The following is a 27,902-nucleotide window of genomic DNA, read 5'->3' as shown; positions in this document are numbered from 1 at the left end:
TACAGGTAGGTCAGGTGATCTACCGCCCTGCTCTGGGTGGCAGGACTAGGAACCATTCCAGTTTTCTAATCAGATTCTCTCTTCCACCTGTCTACTGCGGGGAGGCTGGGTGGGTCTTCAATCGTATATATCTGCCAGGTAAGTATGTATGAAACTTTACTGTATCATAACAATATCATTTTCATACATTCAACTTACCTGTCAGATATATACATAGCTGATTGACACCCTTTGGTGGAGGGCAAGAGACAGCTAACTACTGACTAGACAGGTAAACAACATATGTTGTAGGTATTTATAGACCTTGGTTCCTACCTTATCAGGTGGAAGACTTCGTGGCTACTGCCCAGGAGTCTGCTTCACCTCAAGAGCCTTAGCGAGATAGTGATCTGCGGCCAAGAGTTCTTGTGGGTCTGTCGATGGGGTTTCATCCGCTTACTCGGCAGAGCCTAACTGGCATTTGTCAATGGGTGCTAATCCGCTTATATGACAACACGCCTTCTTTAAGGAGCACACAACCGATACCGATCACCCGATCCTAACACCCGTGTTAGTTCTAAGATTGCCATGAGTCATCCCCGAACTCTTAGCAAACAACCAAAAACTTGATAATCACACATACAAAAATACAAAAATAAAAAATTTTTGTACCCCTCTAAAAGTCAGCTGCCACTCGATCTCCTAGTGAAGAGAAGTGAAGGTCGCCTGTGCGACATCTGACACTTCCATGCACAAGAAATTCAAGAACACATCCGACAAGAGGGTTACGTACACTTATTTAAGGATCGGTGCTCGCTCCATTACCCAGAACCGTCTGTGCTGACACAAACGGACCTAGAGAATAACATTTCTCATAAGTAACGCACACATCCTTTAAGTAATGAGATGCAAACACTGAGTTGCATCTCCAATAAGTTGCATCCAAAATATTTTTAAGCGACATATTTCTTTGGAACGCAATAGACGTCGCGATTGCCCTTACTTCATGAGCTCTTACTCTTAATAAATTAAAAGAGTCATCTGGGCAGTTCTTATGAGCCTCGGTAATGACACTTCTAACAAAGAAGGCTAAGGCATTCTTAGACATTGGTCTTTTGGGGTCCTTTACTGAGCACCATAGACCGTGTTGCGAACCCCCCAACTGCTTCTTTCTGTCCAGATAGAATTTAAGTGCTCTAACTGGGCAAAGGGATCTTTCTGCCTCTCTGCCTACCAGACTAGTAAGTCCTTTTACCTCGAAGCTCCTGGGCCAGGGATTCGAGGGATTCTCATTCTTAGCAAGAAAGAGGGTCTGGAATGAACAAATCGCAGTCTCCCTTGAAGCCAACTCGTGACTCAAGGGCGTGCAACTCGCGGACTCTTTTTGCCGTAGCGAGAGACAGCAGAAATAAACACTTTCTAGTGATATCTCGAAAGGAAGCCATGTTTGGTGGTTCAAACTTTTCGGAGGACAGAAATTTCAGGACCACATCCAAGTTCCAGCTTGGAACTCTGGGTTCTACTGACTTTGATATTTCAAAGGAACGAATGAGATCATGTAAATCCTTATCATCTGTCAAATCTAATCCTCTGTTTCTGAATACTGCTGAAAGCATGCTCCTGTACCCCTTAATAGTCGGTACAGAGAGATGGGATTTTTCCCTCAGGAAAAGAAGGAAATCCGCAATTTCGGTCACAGAGGTATTGGAAGAGGACAGCTTCTTCGACCTGCACCAACTTCTGAAAACTTCCCTCTCGCTCTGACAAGTCTTTCGATAGTCGAAAGGCAGGCAGAGCAAGAGTGGGTAGGTTTTGATGGTACCTCTCGAAGTGGGGTTGTTTGAGCAGATCTATCCTGTTTGGAAGAGATCTGGGGAAGTCCACTGTCCACTCCATTACCTCTGTGAACCAAATTCGCGATGGCCAATATGGGGCTATCAGTGTCATTTTGGTTCCCTTCGAGGCCACGAACTTTCTGACTACTTCCCCCAGTATCTTGAATGGGGGAAAAGCGTACACATCTAGCCCTGACCAGTCCAGGAGAAAGGAATCTATTGCATAAGCCCTGGGATCTTCTACTAGGGCGCAAAATGTGTCTATCCTTTTGGAGAGGAACGTGGCGAACAGATCTATTTGAGGCTTCCCCCAAAGATACCAAAGGCTCTGACAGACTTCCGAGTGGAGGGTCCATTCTGTAGGAAGGACCTGGAACCTCCTGCTCAGTCTGTCCGCTCTCACGTTCCTCTCCCCTTGGACAAATCTTGTTAGGAGAACTACATTCCTTTGATTCGCCCAAATCAGCAGATCTCTTGCTAGTTCGTATAGGGCGAGAGAGTGAGTTCCTCCTTGTTTTTTGACATAAGCCAGAGTGGTAGTATTGTCGGAGTTTATCTGTACCACTTTGGTCTCTGACTATGTGCTCGAAGCTCTTTAGCACAAGGTGAATTGCTAATAGCTCCTTGCAATTTATGTGCCATGACACCTGTTCTTCCGACCAGGTGCCTGACACTTCTTTCGATCCTAAGGTTGCACCCCAACCTGTCTCCGACGCGTCTGAGAACAATGTCAGGTTTGGGTTCCGTACTTCCAGGGATACTCCTTTGTTCTCTTCTAAGGGAGTCAACCACCACCTTAATTGATCTTTTATTTCCGCTGAGATTGGAAACGTGTTCGAGAGTTGTCCTGTCTTCCAACTCCAACTCCTTCTCAGAAAGAACTGAAGCGGACGGAGATGCAGTCTTCCTAGAGGAAAGAACTGTTCGAGCGAGGAAAGGGTCCCCAGAAGGCTCAACCATTCCCTCGCTGAAGTGCGCTCTTTCTCTAAGAAGCTCGATACTGTGGTACAACCTTTCTTTATTCTCTCTTGAGAAGGAAATACTCGAAAACCCCGAGAATCCATCTGAATCCCCAGATAAACCATGTTCTGGCTGGGGACCATCTGAGATTTCTCGAGGTTTACAATCAATCCTAATGATTTCGTCAGTTCCAAAGTTGTTGACAGATCCTCCAAACACTGCTTTTGAGACCTGGCCCTGATGAGCCAGTCGTCCAGGTATCCAGGTATAGAGAGACGTTTATCCCTTTCATATGTAGGTGTCTTGACACATTTTTCATTAAGTCTGTGAAGACTTGGGGAGCCGTGGACAGGCCGAAACACAGGGCCCTGAACTGATAGATCCTTCCCTCGAACATGAAATGAAGGTACTTCCTCGATGAATGGTGAATCGGGATGTGGAAATATGCGTCTTGAAGGTCTAGGGACGCCATCCAATCTCCTTGACGGAGTGCTGCAAGGACTGAAGCAGACGTTTCCATGCTGAACTTCTGTTGTTCTACGAATTTGTTCAGCGCACTTACATCCAGTACTGGTCTCCATCCCCCCGAAGCTTTCGCTACAAGAAACAAGCGATTGTAAAACCCCAGGGAGCTGTGATCCAGTACCAGTTCTATTGCTCTTTTGTCCCACATCTGCTCCACCATTCGACGAAGAGTATCCATCAGAACAGGGTCCCTGTATTTGGTGGACAGTTCCCTCGGTGATGTTGTCAAGGGAGCGCTGTCCTTGAATGGGATATAATAACCCTTCTTGATGATCGACATCGACCAAGGATCGGATCCTATGTCTTCCCAGGCTCCCGCAAAGAAAAGTAACCTGGCTCCTACAGGTGTCTGGAGGATAGTTTTCTCATTTTCCCTTCTTAAAGGGACGGAAGGAAGATCTTCCCCTTCTCTCTGTTGTCTTCCTTCTGGCGATAGGTCTAGCCGGAGGGCCTCCTCGAAAGGGCTGCTGCTGAGCTGGACGAGCCCCTTCCTTTTCCTCACTGGCCACTGGTCTATTCTTCCTTGAAGACTGCCTAAGGAGATCTTGAGTGGCCTTCTCAGTTAGTGAATGAGCAATGTCTCTCACCAACTGAGAAGGGAATAAATGTTCTGAAAGAGGCGCAAACAACAAAGCAGACCTCTGCGAAGGAGAGACGGCCTTAGTGAGAAAAGCACTGTGAACTGCCCTCTTCTTTAGTATTCCCACACCAAAGAGGGAGCAGACTTCCGCCGATCCATCTTGAACAGCCTTATCAATACATGTGAGGATACTATGTAAGGCTTCGGGGTTTAGTTGTTCCTTTTCCTGGGACTTCTTAGCCAGAACCCCAAGGGACCAATCCAGGAAGTTAAATACTTCTAAAGAGTGGAAGAGTCCCTCGAGGAGGTGGTCCATCTCCGAAAGAACCCATGTTGCTCTGGCCGAATTTAAGGCGTGTCTCCTCGAGGAGTCTACGAGACTCGAGAAGTCTGACTCGGCTGAAACGGGCAGAGACAATCCCATATTCTCCCCCGTCTCATACCATATGCCTCTTCTACCCGTTAGTTTAGCAGGAGGCATACAAAAAACTGTCCTTCCTAACTCCTTTTTTGTCTTGATCCAGGAGTCAAGAGATTGTAGGGCCCTCTTCATGGATATGGCCGGCTTCATTTTCAGGAAGGAGGAAGACTTGTGTGCTTTTGTACTTGAGAAGAGAGAGCGTGGAGGAGGAGGAGCAGCTGGAGTCAACTAATCTCCCTACTCTTCTAAAAGGAGAGAAGAAAGAACTTTATAATTTGAAAGTCCTTCTTTATTAGTAATCTCCTCCTCCGAGACGTCCTCTAAGTTAATAGGCTCGGAAGGAGAAGGCTCCCTTCTTTCGTCTGTCTCCTCCCTTGATCTCTTCCTTTCCGAAGAAGAAGCACTTCTAATAGGAGAGGGACTAAGAGTTACTCTCTCTCTACGCCTATCCTTAGGAGAGTCATGGATAATTTTAGTTTGATGCCTGGAGGACTCCTGGTGGTTGTCAGGCTCTTCATGTAGAGAATGCGCCTGGCGCTTAGCAGGAGTATCTCGCTCAGAATACTCCTGGCGCCTGGGAGGAGTATCATGCTCCGAATACTCCTGGCGCCTGGAAGGCGCAACGTGCTTCGAATACTCCTGGCGCTTGGTAGGCGCATCGCGCTCCGAATACTCCTGGCGCCTGGGAGGAGTATTAAGCTCAGAATACTCCTGGCGCCTGGGAGGAGTATCGAGATCGGAATACTCCTGGCGCCTGGCAGGCGTATCGCGTTCCGAATACTCCTGGCCCTTGGAAGGCGCATCTAGTTCCGAATACTCCTGGAGCTTGGCAGGAGTATCGATCATGACAGGCGCATTTCGCATGGCAGGCGCATTGCGCTTCACTCCTATCAGGAGCTTCCTCTTCTCCAGCTGGATCTCGGCACTTGGTTGGAGTTCTAGGTCTTGAACGATGTACAGGAAACTCAGGCTCTTTGCGCCTACTTGGTGCCTGGCTCCTAGCTGGTGCCATGCGCTTGGCAGGAGTTACTTCCTTTTCCACTTCTCGCCTGTCTAACGCTCCGCTCACCCCAGAGATGGCCGCCTGTGCGACAACTCCCCTGGAAGTCTCGTTGCGCCTGACAGGAGATCAGTATTTGGATCTTTTAATCGGAAGCCTACCATCCTTCTTACGAGTAGGCTCCTTGGAAAGTACTCCTACCAAAGACGCTAATTGCTCCTGCATATTTAGCAAAATTTTCCTGGTCGAGGACTCGTTCGAATCAGGAGAGGGAGATAAGACAATTTGTCGAAAATTGCATTTTTCCTAACTATACAAACCTGAGGTCCTTTAACAATAGGAAGGTAACTAGCGGCAGCTGGGACGGTCGTAAGCTTCGAACAAGGGGAGAACGGTAGTTAACTGCTTGTCTGATCGTGCGCGCGCCCGAGAGGTGAAGAATCACTTTTGCTTTAGGCCCATGCAAAAAGTTGCAGAGTGAGGGGTGGCATGAGGTGGGACTATATGTAAAAGGACCTCAGGTTTGTATAGTTAGGAAAAATGCAATTTTCGACAAATTGTCATTTGTTCCGATACGTAATACAAACCCTCGGTCCTTTAACAATAGGAAGACTCACTTATTGGTGGGAGGAATCTAAGTCTTTTTGGTGAACAGACTGGTGTTCGTCCAACCCTGGAGTGCCTCCCTGGTCGTAAGAGCAAGGGAGGGATCCAAACCTCTGTCCGATTGATCGGGGTGTGCACCGCAGGATCAATGGTCAGACCTCTGGGCCAAGTACTAAGAGAGAGGCAAGCGTATCTCTTCGTACCAGCAAGCAAGAACTTGTTCCTGTTTGCAAGAGACAATCATAAAATGATGGGTTTGTCTCAAGTTGGCATCCACTTCCTCCCCCTTGTTGGAGGAAGTGGTGGATATTACTCCTATCCCTACTGAAAGGGATAGGATGGTGCTCTATTGAGTAGCTCACCTTGCATCTCCGTCCTTACCCAGCAGGGTGACGACCGTGTCCCTCGACCCGAGGCCCAGAGGTAGGGAGGGGAACAAAAAGAATGGGAAGAGGAGCCAGTCACACTCTCATTCACTCATCCATTCTTACGGTCACACCAGGACTCGATGCTGTTCAGCTTGCGAGGGTCTGGGTTAACTACACAACGTGTTGAGCAACCACCACGGTTCCCAAGGAAAAAGATCCAAGGACCTGTGGGCAATATCCCGAAGGTAGAAGGAGGTGCATGCGGTCCGGTTGGACCAGGCGCCTGCCTTCACTACCTGCGCCACGGAGAAGTTCTTGTGGAACGCGAGAGAATGATGAAGAGGCGTCCACACTCATCCTGGGTGTCGAGTTTCTTCAGACAGCTCCGTCGCGCCTTCACAGGACAAAGCAGCATAGCCTTCGTATCGGAGGCGGTGAAGTCCATTAGGGAGGGTATTGTGAAGGACTCGAACCAATCGTCAGTTACCGAAGGGTTCTGAGTCTTCGCTACGAAGATCGGTACGAAATCGAGCGTCACAAATCCCCATCCCCTTGTGCTTGACTTCACAAGAAAAGTCATGCAGTTACCTAAGACGAAAAGAAGGGAATAGTCGTATGACCTATCCCTCTTCTCGACTTTGGTTATGTACAGTACTCATACTGACAAGCTATTAAGACGAAGTAATGATTGCTCTGGAACAACCGAACTAAGTCCACAGCATAGTTCGTAACTGACTTGGGCGCTCTGACACCTGCCGACTGACTGGTTCGGAATCGGTAGAGGCAAGTTGTCCAAGCATCCGGGTAAGTCACGTGACCTTCGCCCTTTAAAGAGTTATGCTGAGAGACCAAACAAATAAAATAATATATTTGTTAGTCACCGATGCCGGACGGCGCGGTGATGATTCTCTTAATGCATAAGCTCAAAAGGCGAAAGTCAATTGCCTTCAAAAGACCGAGGTCCCTGATGGCAAGATAATCTCATAGACGTTGAATCTCAGCTTAAGGAGAAACAACACTATGTGACGTTGAAGACGAAGGTAGGCAATGAATGCAACCTACGTCTTCCAGCTGAATCGAGAGAAGGAATATGACAATTTGTCGAAAATTGCATTTTTCCTAACTATACAAACCTGAGGTCCTTTAACAATAGGAAGGTAACTAGCGGCAGCTGGGACGGTCGTAAGCTTCGAACAAGGGGAGAACGGTAGTTAACTGCTTGTCCGATCGTGCGCGCGCCCGCGCGCCCGAGAGGTGAAGAATCACTTTTGCTTTAGGCCCATGCAAAAAGTTGCAGAGTGAGGGGTGGCATGAGGTGGGACTATATGGAAAGGACCTCAGGTTTGTATAGTTAGGAAAAATGCAATTTTCGACAAATTGTCATTTGTTCCGATACGTAATACAAACCCTCGGTCCTTTAACAATAGGAAGACTCACTTCTTGGTGGGAGGAATCTGAGTCTTTTTGGTGAACAGACTGGTGTTCGTCCAACCCTGGAGTGCCTCCCTGGTCGTAAGAGCAAGGGAGGGATCCAAACCTCTGTCCGATTGATCGGGGTGTGCACCGCAGGATCAATGGTCAGACCTCTGGGCCAAGTACTAAGAGAGAGGCAAGCGTATCTCTTCGTACCAGCAAGCAAGAACTTGTTCCTGTTTGCAAGAGACAATCATAAAATGATGGGTTTGTCTCAATTTGGCATCCACTTCCTCCCCCTTGTTGGAGGAAGTGGTGGATATTTACTCCTATCCCTACTGAAAGGGATAGGATGGTGCTCTATTGAGTAGCTCACCTGCATCTCGTCCTTACCCAGCAGGGTGACGACCGTGTCCCTCTACCCAAAGGTAGAGGAAGAAAAAGATGGAAGAGGAGCCAGTCACACTCTCATTCCTCATCCATTCTTACGGTCACACCAGGACTCGATGCTGTTCAGCCTGCGAGGGTCTGGGTTAACTACACAACGTGTTGAGCAACCACCACGGTTCCCAAGGAAAAAGATCCAAGGAACTGTGGGCAATATCCTGAAGGTAGAAGGAGGTGCATGCGGTCCGGTTGGACCAGGCGCCTGCCTTCATTACCTGCGCCACGGAGAAGTTCTTGCGGAACGCGAGAGAATGATGAAGAGGCGTCCACACTCATCCTGGGTGTCGAGTTTCTTCAGACAGCTCCGTCGCGCCTTCACAGGACAAAGCAGCATAGCCTTCGTATCGGAGGCGGTGAAGTCCATTAGGGAGGGTATTGTGAAGGACTCGAACCAATCGTCAGTTACCGAAGGGTTCTGAGTCTTCGCTACGAAGATCGGTACGAAATCGAGCGTCACAAATCCCCATCCCCTTGTGCTTGACTTCACAAGAAAAGTCATGCAGTTACCTAAGACGAAAAGAAGGGAATAGTCGTATGACCTATCCCTCTTCTCGACTTTGGTTATGTACAGTACTCATACTGACAAGCTATTAAGACGAAGTAATGATTGCTCTGGAACAACCGAACTAAGTCCACAGCATAGTTCGTAACTGACTTGGGCGCTCTGACACCTGCCGACTGACTGGTTCGGAATCGGTAGAGGCAAGTTGTCCAAGCATCCGGGTAAGTCACGTGACCTTCGCCCTTTAAAGAGTTATGCTGAGAGACCAAACAAATAAAATAATGTATTTGTTAGTCACCGATGCCGGACGGCGCGGTGATGATTCTCTTAATGCATAAGCTCAAAAGGCGAAAGTCAATTGCCTTCAAAAGACCGAGGTCCCTGATGGCAAGATAATCTCATAGACGTTGAATCTCAGCTTAAGGAGAAACAACACTATGTGACGTTGAAGACGAAGGTAGGCAATGAATGCAACCTACGTCTTCCAGCTGAATCGAGAGAAGGAATCTCAAGATTCTAAACCTGTGCTTACAAATGACTGAAAACGCTAACCGCCATTTCATTGCTGTCCGTTGTGCAATGAAAGCGGGGCGTTCTTCAGTAATGAAACACAGGGGAGAGCCGCTTGAAGAACTGCTTCTCATGGGCTGAACATTTGGAAGTAGAGCTGGCAGGTGTGGGAGTAGGCGATGTCTTTCAATACATCTGCTAATCCGGGGTGAACAATGAACAATTGTACACCTCCGAATACAAGATATTTTGAGGACAAACTCAGATTCCGCAAAAATCATTCGCATTATCGGGATACGATGCAGCAAGAGACTATTACAGAATTCTGTTACCGTGCGGTAAACAGAAAGATGAGAGTCGAATAGATATCTCTGTTTAAAATTCTCGCAATACCGAAGACGATGAATACTAGCGTTTCACAGCAGTAGATGGTCATTCATGTATGCGAGAATCCCCGTTATTCAGAGACTTAAGTCCGTGATTGTTGGGCAGAGATACGGTTGTTATTCAATCAAAGCAGGTGAGAAAGACATAAACAACCGTCTATCTCAAAGCGGCAGCTGATACTGAAATGCCTCGGGCAATTCAATACGCAGTAGCTGTCGCTGACTCGTCATCCTGAGTTGCCAAGTAATCCTTTCCACGAAGGAATGCGTTCGGCTAGAACCACCGAGCATAAAAAGATATGCTCGAGCAATTATATTTAAGCGAAACGAATTTCGGTAAATATAAAAGCTTAAATGGTGTTGTTGTGACAACACCATAAGTATATAAAATTGAAACTGGAAACTCCTGGGAGGTTGCAGGCAACCCGGGTTGCAGTTCAATTAGAATACTTTTCGTCTAAGTCGCAATCCGTAGAATAACCAGGATATGCGCCTACCCCTCGGACCATTCAACTGCTTAGCAGAATCATGTCGCGAGGTTAATATACGTAGTATATTTGTAGGATTCTGAACAACGATCTCCATCCTAAATTCTTTCCTTCAAGAAAACAAAATAAGGATTGGAGATCGACCACCTTCGTTCTCTATTAAAGAGAGTGAAGAAGTCTTCCTCGAAGGAAAGCTTCAATGGTGAACAGAATACTAAGACGATAGTTCCAGCCAAACTGGATATTCCCGTCCGTTCTTCTCTATTCCAGGTTGGTCGCCTACTGTGAGATAGTCTTCTTTCAGCAGCAGTCTTCTTCTAAATGCTAGAAATTCCAGGAATTCGAGCATAGGCGAGGTTCCCGATTATCGTGTAACATATCGGGGATTCTCGTCTCGCTCACTTTGGACCGTGGTCTCGCCTAAGTGTTTGGAGATCGTAAGAAACTCTAACACTCTGAATGCGCTAGAAATTCCGTAGAATTCTAAGCAGTCTGCGAAACCCCCACCGAATTCGTCAAACGATATCGGCTGGTGGTCCTCTCGATTCCCGTAGAAATCGAGAATGGGGCAGGATCCCTCCTCAACGACCGGGGCTTACGTCAGGTAGGACCCGAAGGTCCCCCCTGGTAGCGCAGTCCCCAACGTGGGATCCTACAGAGAAATCTCTGTAGGATCCTTCCCCTTTCCCTCGTAGCCGTAAGGAGAGAGGGAATGGGGGAGGAATTGGATACTCGCTCGCCTTCCCAGTGGAACTAGCAGTTGGAGAAGAGTAGGAGCAGCCATCGCCTTGCGGCGATGGCCTCTCAGAGTCTGGGAAAACGTATCGTCAGGAGAAAACGTTTTTCCCGAGGAGGGTTACGAACTCTCACTGTAGGTAAGGGTCTGCCGCCACTGTGAACGTCGTCTGGGTGGGGCTGATCGACACCTGACAGGAGAGAGCCGATACCGTCCTCCGACTCATTCCAGTCCTCGTCGAGGTCGAAACCTCTCAGGAGGACCGAAGGAGTATTTAAATACGGTGTCCGAAGACACGTAGAAACGCCGCTGTCGCAGTAGAGGAGGTGGAAGTAGCTTGATCGACCGGCCAGAACTGAGAGAGCCTTCTTGTCCGGAGACGAGAGACTCTGGTTCAAGACAGAATCGGCAAGCTCCGATCGCGGCATACCCACCGTCGGTTTGGGTTCCCTCTCGGGCCTCAAAACGACTCGAGCAGAGACATGGGCTCTGCTGGTGGGAGCGGCGATCCTTCCCCCCGGTCGTTGTGTTGACGAATCAGTGCAATAACCTGGGTAAAGTTACTCTGAATCTCGGAAGTTACAGCGTCTTGAGGAGTAGGACCGTCCAGTCCCTCCAACAAGAGCAGCTCCCAGGACCCTCCTCCTTCAGAAGAAGGACCAGCAAACAAGATCCCTGACGGTTGCCTCCAATCACTTGCGCGTACGTCCTGGTTGGTCCTAAGACCAACCTGGCACGTGCGGCGTCGTGACGGGATCGTGAGCGGCGCATCTCTCACGATCACTCCTATATACCTCGCTCTTCCTGGCGTATGCCGTGGAAGTTGAAGGTATCGGAGAGACAGAACTGACGCTACCCCCTCTCCCCTGACGGTCACCTCCAATCACTTGCGCGTACGTCCTGGTTGGTCCTAAGACCATACGTGGCACGTGCGGCGTCGTGACGGGATCGTGAGCGGCGCACCTCTCACGATCACTCCTAGCTACCTCGCTCTTCCCGGTGTAGCCCGAGGAAGTTGAAGGTAGTGGAGAGACAGACCTGACGCTCCCCCCCCGCTCGCTGGCAGGACCAGCGTACGTGGGGGGCTGCAGCCGATCACCAACCCGCGGTGGGGATCGATCTGCAGGCCTGGCCGTGCCGCTCACCTGTGGCGAGCGGCTCGACTGAGCACGTCGACCCCGGTCCCGTGCGTCAGACGAGCTGCTGCTGGTCACCGTATCCGCCCGGTCCCTGTGGGAGCGGCGGTCAGGTGACCTGCAGAGCTCGCTTTCGCCGTGAGACCGGTGGGCGTCCTCGCGGCACGTCAAACCGCTGGTACCAGCCGAGGCTGGTACCGTCGGTCGAGGGGACCTGGGGGACCTCTTCCCAGCCTCAACCTGTGGCCGGTCAGAGACCGTCACGTCCACCCGAGGTACCGGCTGGTCGCTGCGAGAGCGGCCGCTGGCCTGGCGAGAGTCACCTGAGCGGCTCTCGACAGTCTTCTGCTCCGTGCCTCGGTCATGACGCTGAGCGAACTCAGGCGTCTTAACTTTGGCTGCACGGTCACCCGAAGGAGATCGTACACTTGGAACTTCTCGCGGACGAGAAACCGAGCCGGTACCTGGCTTAGCAGCAGAGCTGCCAAGACCAGGCGAGGGTGTACCAGCGGTAGCCAGCACACCCTTGGTCCCCGTATTCTTCTTCTTCTCAGAAGGGGAGACGGGCCCCGTTCCCGAAGGAACAGGAGGACCAGCAGAAGACCCCCAAACCCCCCCGTCACACCGGAATGTGACGAGCCCTTCGAAGTTCCCGAAGGAGTCTTCTTAGGGGGAATAACAAAACCCCGTTACCAGCTGGTCGCTGCGAGAGCGGCCGCTGGCCTGGCGAGAGTCCCCCACCCGAGCGGTTCTCTCCAGCCTTTCTGCTCCGTGCCGTGGTCTTGGCGCCGAGCGAACTCTGGCGCCGAAACTTTGGCTGCACGGTCTCCTGGGAGAGCGTACACTCGGGATCTCCCGCGAACGAGAGACCGAGCCGGAACCTGGCGTAGCGGCATCGCCGCTAGCACCAGGCGAGGAAGTACCAGAGCTAACCGATACTCCTCTGGTCCCCGTCTATCTCTTCCTTACGGAAGGGGAGACGGGCCCCGCTCCCGAAGGAGCAGGAGGACCAGCAGAAGGACCCCCCGTCCCACCGAGGTGGGACGGGCCCTTAGAAGTTCCCGAAGGAGACTTCTTAGGGGGGGGAGGCAGCCTTCTTCTTCTTCGGCTATGGGGCCTTAGACAGTCGAAGGGGAAGAGGCAAGCAACAGACGAAGACGAAGATGACACCTTCCTCTTCTTTGTCAGCTCACGCAGGACAGTCGTCAGGTCCTCATCCAGGCCGGAGTCGGGCCTATTGCCGAAGCAACACGGCCCGACTGCACCTGTCCGGAAGGACCTGGGACTGGGGAAGACACACCATGGGCAGGACCAGCATGGACAGGAGCAGGTAACCTGGAGCGACAGGAACAGCAACCAGCTCAGGAGCGGCAGGAACAGCGGCAGCGGTAAACACAGAAGGGACAGCCAAGCCAGTAGCGGGAACCACATCAGCGACAGGTACGGAGCCAGGCCCAGCCATCGCCTCGTAGAATCATCGGCAGCCAGCGTGGTACTGGCGGCCGGTCCAAGGGGCGAGCTGCTGGAACAGCGGAAGTCTGGGGCAGGCAACACGCAAGAAAACAAAACACAGGCGGCGGCGGCATACCCCTCCTCGGTACGGCGGCGACCGGCCCTAGAAGCGGCAGACGGCGTCACCGACACAGCATGGGGAGTGTAGACCAGCGGGGGGAAGCAGCATAATCGGCCGTGAAGGTTGTAGTGGAGACCACTCCAAGGTCACCGCCCCAGACCTCGCTAGACTCTGCAGCAGATCGTGGATGCTAGGCACGCCCTGCAGCCGCAGTGGTCCATACCTGTCCAAGGTCGTCTCCCACGGCTGTAGCACCTGCGGTAGCACAGACAGATTAGTAAGAGGGGTTCCCTCACGCACGGGTGGGGGGGGGAGACATGCCCCTCCCGAACGGAAGGAAGACCCCAAAAACAAAATACGAGGAAGCTGAGCGGGGGGGGGGGGCAGGAAAGAAGACGAAGAATCGGATACCAAGGGAGTCGCGGGAGAGCTTTCCGACGACTTCCTGGCAGACCTTCGCTTCCCTACCCCCACACAGCAGTGAAAAGTAATATGAAAATGAAACAGAATACTGCACTTGCGATTCACTTCATAGAACATAAAGAGGGAAAAATCAATTCCCGGTAAGAGCGGAACTTGATCCATAATAATATGATGCTATCAAAATAAATTATATGAAAATGAACAATACTGCACTTGCTATTTTCACTTTCACAGCAATAAATCGTAAGGATTAATTCCCGGGTAAGAGCGGAAATTGATCCAAAATTAAATTTGATGCAATTAATAAATGAAAATGAAAAGAAAACTGCATTGCGAATCCACTTTCATTGCATTCTATTCATACAAAATAAGAGGCTCTTGCCGAGCGCAATCAAGCTCTCGGCAACGAACGCACAGGGCAAAAATATAATGAAAAAGAGTACTTACATCTTTCAATTACACACTTTCGCCCAAAATACATGACTCGGCGCGAGTGCGCCCGCCCTCGGCACCGAGACATAATTCAAGGGTTCAATTCATGAAAAGAGCGGAAATCGCCGTCTCTACGGCGATAGCTCCATGTTGATTCATAATTAAGTAATGAAAATGAAAACAGTGTACTTACAGTTTCATTTTCAAGTCAAACCAAACCATTAGTAGAAAACACAATATAAACAAAGCATACGACGATGAAGCGGGCAGAGAGCGATGACGAACACGTCCTTCACACCCGCGGCCGAAAGCAAAAGTGATTCTTCACCTCTCGGGCGCGCGGGCGCGCGCACGATCGGACAAGCAGTTAACTACCGTTCTCCCCTTGTTCGAAGCTTACGACCGTCCCAGCTGCCGCTAGTTACCTTCCTATTGTTAAAGGACCGAGGGTTTGTATTACGTATCGGAACAACTCAAGATTCTGAACCTGTGCTTACAAATGACTGAAAACGCTAACCGCCATTTCATTGCTGTCCGGTGTGCAATGAAAGCGGGGCGTTCTTCGGTGTGCAATGAAAGCGGGGCGTTCTTCAGTAATGAAACACAGGGGAGAGCCGCTTGAAGAACTGCTTCTCATGGGCTGAACGTTTGGAAGTAGAGCTGGCAGGTGTGGGAGTAGGCGATGTCTTTCAATACATCTGCTAATCCGGGGTGGACAATGAACAATTGCACACCTCCGAATACGAGATATTTTGAGGACAAACTCAGATTCCGCAAAAATCATTCGCATTATCGCTATACGATGCAGCAAGAGACTATTACAGAATTCTGTTACAGTGCGGTAAACAGAAAGATGAGAGTCGAATAGATATCTCTGTTAAGTTCTCGCAATACCGAAGACGATGAATACTAGTGTCACAGCAGTAGATGGTCATTCATGTATGCGAGAATCCCCGTTAATCAGAGACTTAAGTCCGTGATTGTTGGGCAGAGATACGGTTGGTATTCAATCAAAGCAGGTGAGAAAGACATAACCAACCGTGCATCTCGAAGCGCCAGCTGGTACTGAAATGCCTCGGGCAATTCAATACGCAGTAGCTGTTCGCTGACCCCTTCGTCATCCTAGACCTGAGTTTCCACCAAGTAATCCTTTTCCACGAAGGAATGCGTTCGCTAGAACACCGAGCCATAAAAGATATGCCTCGAGTATCAATATATTATATCGAAACGAATTTTCGGTAAATATAAAAGCTTAAATGGTGTTGTTGTGACAACACCATAAGTATATAAAATTGAAACTGGAAACTCCAGGGAGGTTGCAGGCAACCCCGAGTTGCAGTTCAATTAGAATACTTCTCGTCTACTTCGCAATCCGTAGAGTAACCAGGATATGCGCCTACCCCTCGGACTATTCAACTGCTTAGTCAAGAATCAGTCGCGAGGTTAATATACGTAGTATATTTGTAGGATTCTGAACAACGATCTCCATCCTAAATTCTTTCCCTTCAAGAAAACAAAATAAGGATTGGAGATCGACCGCCTTCGATCTCTAAGAAAGAGAGAGAAGGAGAAGTCTTCCCCGAAGGAAAGCTTCAATGGTGCACAGAATAACGAAGACGAAAATTCAAGCCAAACTGGATATTCCCGTCCGTTCTCTCTAATCCAGGGCTGGCCGCCACTGTGAGATATCTTCCTTCGGCGACAGTCTTCTTCCAACGCTAAGAACTCCAGGAATTCGAGCATTCGGCGAGATCCCCGATTATCGTGGTAACAATTATCGGGAATACTCGTCTAACTCCCTTGGACAGTGGTCTCGCCATGTGTGCTAGAAATTCTGCAGAATTCTAAGCGCCCAGCGAAAACCCCCACCGGATTCGTTAAACAAATATCCGTTGGTTGTCCTCTCGATTCCCGTAAGTGCAGGGTCCCTCTTTCACGACCGGGGTTACGTCAGGTAGGACCCGAAGGTCCCCCCGGTAGCGCAGTCCCCAATCGTGGGATCCTACAGAGAAGTCTGTAGGATCCTACCCCTTTCCCTCGTAGCCGTAAGGAGAGAGGGAATGGGGAAGGAAAAGGATATTGCTCGCCCTTCCAGCGGTACTAGCATTTGGAGACGAGAGTAGGAGCAGCCATCACCTTGCGGCGATGGCCTTCCTCCCACCCCCCTCCCCCCGAGGAGGGTCATGAACTCGTGCTGTAGGTAAGCATCTGCCACCACTGTGAACTTCGCCTGGGTGGGGCTGATCGACACCTGACAGGAGAGCTGAAACCGTCCTCTGACTCATTCCAGTCCTCGTCGAGGGGGGGGGGGGGGGGGGGGGAGAGAGGAGAGAGGAGAGAGAGAAAGAGAGAGAGAGAGAGAGAGAGAGAGAGAGAGATAGAGAGAGAGAGAGAGAGAAGAAGAAGAAGACGACGAAGAAGAGCAGCTGCAATACTCCGAAAAAAACGCCGCTGTCGCGGCAGAGGAGGGGAAGTAGCTTGCCCGACCGGCTAGACCTGAGCGAGCCTTCTCGTCCGGAGAAGAGAGGCTCTTCTGGTTCAGAACCGAGTTGAGAAGCTCTTATCGCAGCAAGCCCACCGTCAGTCTGGTTCCCTACTCGGGCTCGAGAACGACTTGAGCCGTGGAGCGGCGATCCTCTCCCCAGGTCGTTGTGCTGACGAATCAGTGCAATAACCTGGGCAAAGTTACTCTGAATCTCGGAAGTTACAGCGTCTTGAGGAGTAGGACCGTCCAGTCCCTCCAACAAGAGCAGCTCCCAAGACCCTCCTCCTTCAGAAGAAGGACCAGCAACAGATCCCTGACGGTTGCCTCCAATCACCTGCGCGTACGTCCTGGCTGGTCCTAAGACCATACCTGGCACGTGCGGCGTCGTGGTGGGATCGTGAGCGGCGCATCTCTCACGATCACTCCTATATACCTCGCTCTTCCCGGCGTATGCCGAGGAAGTTGAAGGTATCGGAGAGACAGACCTGGCGCTACCCCCTCCCCCCCTGACGGTCGCCTCCAATCACTTGCGCGTACGTCCTGGCTGGTCCTAGGACCATACGTGGCACGTGCGGCGTCGTGACGGGATCATGAGCGGCGCACCTCTCACGATCACTCCTAGCTACCTCGCTCTTCCCGGCATACCCCGAGGAAGTTTAAGGTAGTGGAGAGACAGACCTAACGCTCCCCCCCTGCTCGCTGGCAGGACCAGCGTATGTGGGGGGCTGCAGCCGATCACCAACCCGCGGTGGGGATCGATCTGCAGGCCTGGCCGTGCCGCTCACCTGTGGCGAGCGGCTCGACTGAGCACGTCGACCCCGGTCCCGTGCGTCAGACGAGCTGCTGCTGGTCGCCCTATCCGCGCGGTCCCTGTGGGAGCGGCGGTAGGTGACTTGCAGAGCTCGTTTTCGCGGTGAGACCGGTGAGTGTCCTTAAGGCGCGTCAAACCTCTGGTACCGATGGTCGGGGGGACCTATTCCCAGCCTCAGCCCGTGGCTGGTCAGAGACCGTCACGTCTACCAGGGTTACCAGCTGGTCGCTGCGAGAGCGGCCGCTGGCCTGGCGAGAGTCACATGAGTGGCTCTCACCAGCTTCTGCTCCGTGCCGCGGTCCTGGCGCCGAGCGAACTCTGGCGCCAAAATTTTGGCTATACGCTCTCCCGCGGGAGATCGTATACTCGGAACTTCTCGCGAACGAGAGACCGAGCCGGAACCTGGCGTAGCGGCAGCGCCGCAAACACCAGGCGAGTTAGTACCGGTGGTAGTCGGTACGCCTCTGGTCCCCGTCTTCTTCTTCCTTGTGGAAGAGGAGACGGACCCTGTTCCCGAAAGAGCAGGAGGACCGGCTGAAGAACCCCCCGTCCCACAGCGTGGAACGAGCCCTTAGAAGTTCCCGAAGGAGTCTTCTTAGGGGGGAAACCCGGGTTACCAGCTGGTCGCTGCGAGAGCGGCCGCTGGCCTGGCGAGAGTCACCTGAGCGGCTCTCACCAGCCTTCTGCTCCGTGCCGCGGTCTTGGCGCCGAGCGAACTCTGGCGCCGAAACTTTGGCTGCACGGTCTCCCGAGGGAGAGCGTACACTCGGGATCTCCCGTGAACGAGAGACCGAGCCGGAACCTGGCGTAGCGGCATCGCCGCTAGCACCAGGCGAGGAAGTACCAGTGCTAACCGATACTCCTCTGGTCCCCGTCTATCTCTTCCTTACGGAAGGGGAGACGGGCCCCGCTCCCGAAGGAGCAGGAGGACCAGCAGAAGAACCCCCCGTCACACCGGAGTGAGACGGGCCCTTCGAAGGTCCCGAAGGAGCCTTCTTAGGGGGGGAGGAGGCAGCCTTCTTCTTCTTCGGCTTGGAAGCCTTAGAAGTCGAAGGGGGAGAGGCGGCAGCAGACGACGAAGACGACGATGAAGATGACGACGACACCTTCCTCTTCTTCGTCAGCTCTCTCAGGACGGACGTCAGGTCTTCCATCCACGGAGGAGCCGGGCCAATTGCCGAAGTAACACGCCCCGACTGAACCTGTCCGGAAAGACCTGAGTCCGGGGCAGCACTTCCATGACGCGACACGACGTGGGCAGGGGCAGGCACGGCAGGAGCGGCAGGAACATCAACAGCAGGACGAGCAACAGCAGGAGCGTCACGCACAGCACGCCTCACAGGAGCGGCGCGAGCGGCTGGGCCAGCAACAACATCAGGGGCAGGTACGGCAGGTCCAGCCATCGCCTCGTAGTCATCGGCAGCCAGCGGGAACCTGGGTACTGGCGGCCGGTCCAGGGGCGAGCTGCTGGAATAGCGGAAGTCTGGGGCAGGCAACAAGAAAACACAGGCGGCGGCGGCATACCCCCCCTCGGTATGGCGTCGACCGGCCCTAGTAGCGGCAGACGGCGTCACCGACACAGCATGGGGAGTGTAGACCAGCGGGGGGAAGCAGCATAAGCGGCCGTGGAGGTTGTAGTGTAGACCGTGCCAAGGTCACCGCCCAGACCTCGCTAGACGCTGCAGCAGATCGTGGATGCTAGGCACGCCCTGCAGCCGCAGTGGTCCATACCTGTCCAAGGTCGTCTCCCACGGATGTAGCACCTGTGGTAGCACAGACAGATTAGTAAGAGGGGTTCCCTCACGCACGGGGGGGAGACATGCCCCACCCCGACCGCAAGGAAGACCCCAAATACAAAATACAATGAGGAAGCTGAGCGGGGGTCAGGAAAGAAGACGAAGAATCGGATACCAAGGGATTTGCGGGAGAGCTTTCCGACGACTTCCCGGCAGACCTTCGCTTCCTCTACCCCAGCACAGCAGTGAAAAGTAATATGAAAATGAAACAGAATACTGCACTTGCGATTCACTTCATAGAACTTAAAGGGGAAAAGATCAATTCCCGGGTAAGAGCGGAAACTTGATCCATAATAATATGATGCTATCATAAAAAAAAAAAATATGAAAATGAAACAGAATACTGCACTTGCGACTTCACTTTCACAGAAAATAAATCGTAAGGATCAATTCCCGGGTAAGAACGGAAATTGATCCAAAATTAAATTGATGCAATTAATAAATGAAAATGAAAAGAATACTGCATTGCGCATCCACTTTCATGCATTCTATCCATAAAAATAAGAGGCTCTTGCCGAGCGCAATCAAGCTCTCGGCAACGAACGCACAGGGCAAATATAATGAAAAGAGTACTTACATCTTTCAATTACACACTTTCGCCCAAAATACATGACTCGGGGCGAGCGCGCCCGCCCTCGGCACCGAGACATAATTCAAGGGTATCAATTTCATGAAAAGAGCGGAAATCGCCGCATCTACAGCGATAGCTCCATGTTGGCTCATAATTAAGTAATGAAAATGAAAACAGTGTACTTACAGTTTCATTTTCAAGTCAAACAAACCATTAGTAGAAAACACAATATAAACAAAGCATACGACGATAAACGGGCACAGAGCGATGACGAACACGTCCTTCACACCCGCGGCCGAAAGCAAAAGTGATTCTTCACCTCTCGGGCGCGCGCACGATCGGACAAGCAGTTAACTACCGTTCTCCCCTTGTTCGAAGCTTACGACCGTCCCAGCTGCCGCTAGTTACCTTCCTATTGTTAAAGGACCGAGGGTTTGTATTACGTATCGGAACAACTGGAAGGCGCTCGAGGATCTCTTACAGTCCAAGGATCTAACTCCTTCCTAGCTTCTTTATTACCGAAGGCGCATCTTCTTCAGAGAAGCGCTCGGGGCTAGAATTGAGTTCAGGTTATTTCCAATTCCTCTTCAGCGGACGGGAAAGCTTCGACTCCTTCCATCCTCTTCTCGGAGAAGGCGAACTAGAAGACGAAAAGCACTCTCGTAGGACGCTTTTCCTATAGCAGTCCCTGGCAGTCTGAGAAGTAACAGATTCTGCCGAAGGGATGCCTGATCGTTGGGGATTCTCCACAACCTCCGTAAGGCTTTCGACTTTCCTTCTCCTCTGGGCCAGAGAGCTTGGAAGCGGTCTAGACCTGGGAGCGTCACCACACTGGGGACACTAAAATCACTTGAAAAACCACATTCACTTTTCTTACCTTCCAATGCTGCCATTTTTTCCTGCATTTTCTGAAGGGAAGCTCTGAGTTCCGCAATTTCCGAAGCAGAATCAGAGGGGTTAGCAACCTGTGAACGGGCTGAAACAGAATGCGAATAATTATCAGAAGCAGCAGCTACAGAACTAGATAGAAGTTCATGAGATTTCCTGCGGCTTTTGTAAACCGCCTTCCTCTCTCTATCTTTCTCTAACTTCTTCAAGTAAGAAGTTAGATTCTTCCATTCTTGCGCACTCAGTCTCTCGCACTCGTTACACGTGTTCTCAGTCGAACACTCAACCATTCTACATCCACTGCATGTAGTGTGAGGATCTACCGAAGCTTTCGGAATCCTCAGCTTACAGCCCTCATTCACACACACTCTGAAACTAACACTAGAGTCAGACATATTCAAGAAAATCCAAAGCCAAGTCCAAAAAACAGTCCACGATAGCGAATGCCAAACAACAATCCAAGTACGTCACCAAAAATCAGTCGAAAAAAAAAGCGTTGAAAAAAGAATTCCAGTCAGGAAGTAGTAACAACAATGTTGACACTACCGGCGACAGAGAGAATCTGATTAGAAAACGGGAATGGTTCCTAGTCCTGCCACCCAGAGCAGGGCGGTAGATCACCTGACCTACCTGAAGCGAGTGCCGTGAAATTTGAATTTCTGTCGGGGACGACGGAGTCGATGGCTATGTATATATCTGACAGGTAAGTTGAATGTATGAAACAGTCATGTACTGAAGAGGAGGATGCCTCCTTCCACTATCTCCACTGCCAACCTCACAAACGCGAACGTGAGGGGAAGAAACATGATCTTGTGGGACATGAGGAGAAACACTTCTCTCACTTGTGAATATGAATGTGCACGGGAGAGACACATGGCCATGAACACAGGCACAAATCAACTGGCTTGGAAGGAGATCAAAGCGATAGTGTCCACTCTCCAAGGCGGTTAAGGAAAGACTGAATAAGACTGAATACATCACAAGGCGGTGCGCAATCTCTGACCAGCTATCACCTCATATGTGCAGGAGTTGCCAGATCTTACAGATTCCTTGCTTACAATCTTTGATTGTTTTTAACCAGTTACCAGCTGGTGCTAGAAAATAGCCTATTGTTAAGATCAAAGGTATGTTCTCTATGTGTGTGAGAGAAGAGAGAGAGATGAAGAGAGAGGAGAGGAGAGAGGAGAGTGATGAGGAGATAGAGAGAGAGAGAGAGAGAGAGAGAAACATACATCGCATAAAAAAGTTCTTAAAAGTAAGGTTGACAAAATTTCTAAAAATAGATTGGTCAGAAGGGGAGAGACAAATCTCCCTAGGATACTCTATTTTTTCAACCATTTATTTCCTTTTCTGTGGGTAATGTATCAAGTTAACTTTTAAATGAAATAACAGTAACTTTAATTTTATTCAAAAGTTAGGTTAGTTGTTTGGGAGCATGATTACAGTCATATTTAGGCCTCGCGTAACTTAAGGGTATGACTGTATTGCCTGATATTTAGAGAAAAATAAAGTATGTTTACAGAATATGCCTGACAATCTGGTGTATCCATGGGAGAAGGAAAACATCTTTACCAGGATAACAGGGCTCTGCTGTAGGAGATCAGACTGTCTAGTCAGTCTAAAAGGGCTCAATTTTCTCTAGCAGTAGTATCATTGGGTGGTTGGTGCCTTGGGCATCCTATTATGTGGAGGCCAAATATTTACACTATGACAAAATCCAACTATGGTGACATATCACAATCCAAAGAGGCATAAGGTTTGAGAGCCTGTGCTACAACACTGGAAACATCACCACTGACGAAAGCAGAACACATTAATAAGTGGTGGAAATGAGAAGGTCAGCAAAGGTCTTTTAAGTGTCAATGAAGCCTAAGATGCTTTGGGCACCTGATGAGGTAGGAAGCTGATGCGTGACATGTTGCACAAGAAATTATGAAAATGGAATATCTAGGGACACAAAGGCCTGGAAAGTTTCTACAAAATTCTCTTTCACATTCTAACCCATATTTTATAGCTTCTGATGAAAATGTACTTAACCCTCCCAAATTCAATATTCCAAGCACCATCTTTGAAGACTGCTGAAACACGTAAACCAGCTTACTAAACACAAAATGTTCTGTTTCAAAATCATACACATTTTTCTTCACACTAATTAACTGTAATATTAATATAATCAAGGTGTATGAGCATATTACATACTTTAAAACATCATAATTCCATTTAGTGTGCTTCCCCCTTTTGTTTTTCTTCTTGAGATGACTGAATCGCACATAATATATTTCACCAAAGACCTTGACCTTACTTCCTACATGTATCTTCTTTCTTCTTGCACAGGGTGTAATTAGCAATTCTTTCTTGAAAAGTACTCTTCCAGTTATTACACTGCCAGACTAAAGGATAATCTTCCTCACACTTACCCTGAGGATACCAAGAATCTTCATATTGCTTTGTCTGGGTAACCGTTTCAATCATCAACTGCCAAGGGTTGGAATTTTCTCACAATATGAGGTACATAACTTCATGAGACCTCTCCACTCTCTTATATCTCATGTACCTTTTACTCTAGTTCTCATCTAGCATGCATCATCCTTACAATCTCCTTCCTCCCCTTTCTTTCTGGTGGACTGTGCTAAATAATCTTACACTTCTCAAAATCCTTTGGTTTCATATAATAGAAATAAAGCAGTTCATGTTTGCTTAAGAACACAGAAAATAAATCCAGAAATAGAGAAAAGTTTATGATGACAACAATGCCAAAAGAGAAAAGCTTGGTAAATATAAATGGATGGTTCACTGCATTACAGCAACTCTTACAATGTACTTAACAAATATTTACTAATCAACAACAATAGTACTACTAAATTCCATCTCTACCTCTGTAAGCCATTAAGAGTTCTATAAAATAAACATACTTACCATTTATGTAAGCTGAGCTTCTCTCTCTCTTCTGCTGAAGGGGGAAATAAATGTTTGTTATATAAATTAGTGTTTTTCAGAGGGATGTTTTCAGGGCTGTCAATATCTTCCATTTCCCTGTTGATTATTTTCCAGTCTTCTAAACCAGGCATAAACTGAAAAAAAAAAAAAAAAAAATGTTTTCAAAAAAAAAAAAAAAAAAAAAAAAAAAAAAAAAATACAGCACACTTAACACCCAATTTTGACAAAGGAAGCACTTACATTTAAAATGCCCATCTTCATGGTAATGCAAATATATGTAAGTCCTGTTCTACTTAGAGCATTTGTAACAAAACGGTAATTTTTTACTATAGTACGATGGCTGAAATACAAGTACAACATTATTATCAGATTCGGTTCGGTTGTTGTAGCAAAACAACTGTTATCATTCAGTTGTTTATGGCTATGTGTGTGGGCAATCGTAAGGGAAAGTTAATTGAATCTGACATTATAAATTTGTATTAAAGGCAGTCCCCGGGTTACGACGGGGGTTCCATTCTTGAGACGGGTCGTAAGCCGAAAATCGTCCTAAGCCGGAACATTGTCAAAAACCCTAAGAAAACCTTACTTTTAATGATTTAGGTGCATTCAAAACTATGTAAACTGCATTCTTATAGCATTTTTCATCAAAAACCCTTTAAATATTGATTATTTTGCATTTTTGGTGTCATATTTCATCTGCCAGATCAGCGTTTGTAGGCGTTGTAACTCTGGAACGTGCATCGTAACCCTGGAACATGCGTTGTAAACCTGGAAATAATTTCTCATGAATATAATTGAAAAGCGTCGTAACCTCGGAACGTCATAAGCCGAGACCGTCGTAACCCGGGGACTGCCTGTATCAGGCAGACCGTAGCAGTACATGATTAGGCAAATGAAATTCCACATTTTCATTAGAGTTATTACATATTAGGGCAAAATAAGCATCGTTTACAAGTCTAGGGCACTGAAGGTGGATTGTGACGCCTGTACACTTTGAATTTCAGTTAGAGGTGAATTTCACTTAGCGTCGGGCCCCAAGGACCAGAACCCAGGCCCTTAACCGGGGTCTCTTTGTATATAAGTTCTGAGAGGCCAACACCTAGTACCTTGTGAAGTGAGGATTTGTACAGGTGGTGGCTTGTAATGGCCTAAACGGTGCCTATATAAACAAATCACATCAATTTTTAAAAATGTTGGATAAAATTGGATATTTTTGGGCAAAAATGGTTCATATTTTGCAAAAAGTCCAAATCCTGACTGACCAACACCCCATACTACGATAAATTACCTTTGTGGAGTAACTCTGGCATGGTTGTCTACTTGTAACAAGAAATGCCATTGGAATTTTTTCTGAGCACTTTTTTGCCTGTATCATCAGTTTTTCTTTTATTTGGTTACCATGGATAAATTTTTACTTTGTCTGTAAAGTTTACCATCTGTTGCCTTCTCCAGAGTGACATCCTATTGACTTATCTACCACTTCTCAAACAGTCTACATGGCAGTGCAAGACAACATTGTTCTACCTTCCGGCCATGAAAAACCTAGCTCTGATATTGTTTTCACAATATAATCTTCCCTACATACTCAAAAGGCATAATCTCAACAATTCTTACTCCTATCTCTTCAAAATCTCCACTTTTTATGTAAGTGCCCATTTCTATATTGTGTGAATCAACACTCATCTTACTTATGGAATCTGTACAGTATGTCCATGTTTATTTTCATTAACTGGATATTATTTACCAGAAGCCCTTCAATCACACTTTCCACTGGTTTCAGGACTTTGTTGCTCTTTTACTTAATGCCCTCACATTCCAGTATAGCTAAAGTTAAGTATATCTTAGTTTAACCAGACCACTGAGCTGATTAACAGCTCTCCTAGGGCTGGCCCGAAGGATTAGATTGTTTGTTTACATGGCTAGGAACCAATTGTTACTTAGCGACGGGACCTACAGGTTATTGTTGGATCCGAACCACATCTGGAAATTAATTTCTATCACCAGAAATAAATTCCTCTGGTTCTGCATTGGCAGAGTAGGGAATCGAACCAGTGTAGCTAAAGTAGCAGAAAATTATGTCTTGCCACTTCCACTTAACACAATATTATTTACATTATAAGCTTTTTTAGTCATACCAACCATGAAAATCACTTTAAGTAAGTTTTGAAAGACTAAGCACCTTCTGTGAGGCCACCTGTTACATCTGATGCATGAATAATGCAGTTACATCCACATGGCATCTTTCTAACAGCAATTTCCCTTTTGCTTCCTGGATTCCTTGTTTTGATAATTAAACTACAAAATCATATCACGATAAGAAACTTAGTTCAACTTATGGAAACAAAAAAGCAAAAAGATGAATTACCTACACTTGCTGGATTTCAAATCATTAACAACGTAAGTTAAAGTGACCACACTGATATATAACTCGCCACTGAAGCAGTGGATTCACCTAATAGGGGACCTGATAACCAATGGCTACAACCAGTTTTCAGAGATCTTGCCTAAAAATGCATGTCAAAGACCTGTGGTGTAGTCTTTGGGTTAGAAGAAAGGCAGCCAATGTTTAATATGTCATAGACCTAGTTGAATCCTCCACATACTATCCTTGAAACAATCGGACCTGGCTCTCATGGAGGTCCAAGGAAAGCCATGGGAATAAGAGCATGTACAAAGTCCACAGCACGAAGAGGAGCCCATGAAGGTATGCTTCCAAACAAATAAGTTTATGACAAAAGATAGGTATAAGGGCAAGAAAATCAATGAAAGATTATTAGTTTTTTTCAAAGATGCAAGTGAAGAGGATATAATTGGATGCCAGTGCAACTCAGTCATAAACAATAAAACACAGTGGACCCACCTGCATACATGGGGGATGGATACCCCCAACCCCTCGGGGCCGAATAGCTAAAATCCTCAAATACTTACAACCACCTCTAAAACGCTAGAACAGCCTAGTTTGATAGTTAAAACACAAAACTCTCAAAATGCTTAAACCAGAGTATATATTTTAATAGTTTTATCACGAAATGACAATTTGTCGAAAATTGCATTTTTCCTAACTATACAAACCTGAGGTCCTTTAACAATAGGAAGGTAACTAGCGGCAGCTGGGACGGTCGTAAGCTTCGAACAAGGGGAGAACGGTAGTTAACTGCTTGTCCGATCGTGCGCGCGGGCGGTGAAGAATCACTTTTGCTTTAGGCCCATGCAAAAAGTTGCAGTGAGGGGTGGCATGAGGTGGGACTATATGTAAAGGACCTCAGGTTTGTATAGTTAGGAAAAATGCAATTTTCGACAAATTGTCATTTGTTCCGATACGTAATACAAACCCTCGGTCCTTTAACAATAGGAAGACTCACTTCTTGGTGGGAGGAATCTGAGTCTTTTTGGTGAACAGACTGGTGTTCGTCCAACCCTGGAGTGCCTCCCTGGTCGTAAGAGCAAGGGAGGGATCCAAACCTCTGTCCGATTGATCGGGGTGTGCACCGCAGGATCAATGGTCAGACCTCTGGGCCAAGTACTAAGAGAGAGGCAAGCGTATCTCTTCGTACCAGCAAGCAAGAACTTGTTCCTGTTTGCAAGAGACAATCATAAAATGATGGGTTTGTCTCAAATTGGCATCCACTTCCTCCCCCTTGTTGGAGGAAGTGGTGGATATTTACTCCTATCCCTACTGAAAGGGATAGGATGGTGCTCTATTGAGTAGCTCACCTGCATCTCGTCCTTACCCAGCAGGGTGACGACCGTGCCCCTCTACCCAGAGGTAGAGGGAAGAAAAAGATGGGAAGAGGAGCCAGTCACACTCTCATTCCTCATCCATTCTTACGGTCACACCAGGACTCGATGCTGTTCAGCCTGCGAGGGTCTGGGTTAACTACACAACGTGTTGAGCAACCACCACGGTTCCCAAGGAAAAAGATCCAAGGAACAGTGGGCAATATCCCGAAGGTAGAAGGAGGTGCATGCGGTCCGGTTGGACCAGGCGCCTGCTTTCATTACCTGCGCCACGGAAAAGTTCTTGCGGAACGCGAGAGAATGATGAAGAGGCGTCCACACTCATCCTGGGTGTCGAGTTTCTTCAGACAGCTCCG

At 48.5% G+C, this 27,902-nt stretch overlaps 1 protein-coding gene across 2 annotated transcripts in view; it reads right to left on the bottom strand.

Moving 5' to 3' along the window:
• LOC135211125 (tRNA (cytosine(34)-C(5))-methyltransferase-like) overlaps positions 1-27,902 on the bottom strand; it is a 149,447-nt gene that overhangs the window by 33,590 nt on the left and 87,955 nt on the right. For both annotated transcript variants that reach the window (XM_064244239.1, XM_064244238.1), the window contains exon 8: positions 23,788-23,942. In XM_064244239.1, coding sequence (XP_064100309.1) covers positions 23,788-23,942 — 155 coding nt within the window. The remainder of the gene's footprint in view (positions 1-23,787; positions 23,943-27,902) is intronic.

Source organism: Macrobrachium nipponense, chromosome 4 (genome assembly GCF_015104395.2).
Source record: "Macrobrachium nipponense isolate FS-2020 chromosome 4, ASM1510439v2, whole genome shotgun sequence".
Classification (NCBI taxonomy): domain Eukaryota; kingdom Metazoa; phylum Arthropoda; class Malacostraca; order Decapoda; family Palaemonidae; genus Macrobrachium; species Macrobrachium nipponense.
This window is presented reverse-complemented; position numbering and strand designations above follow the sequence as displayed.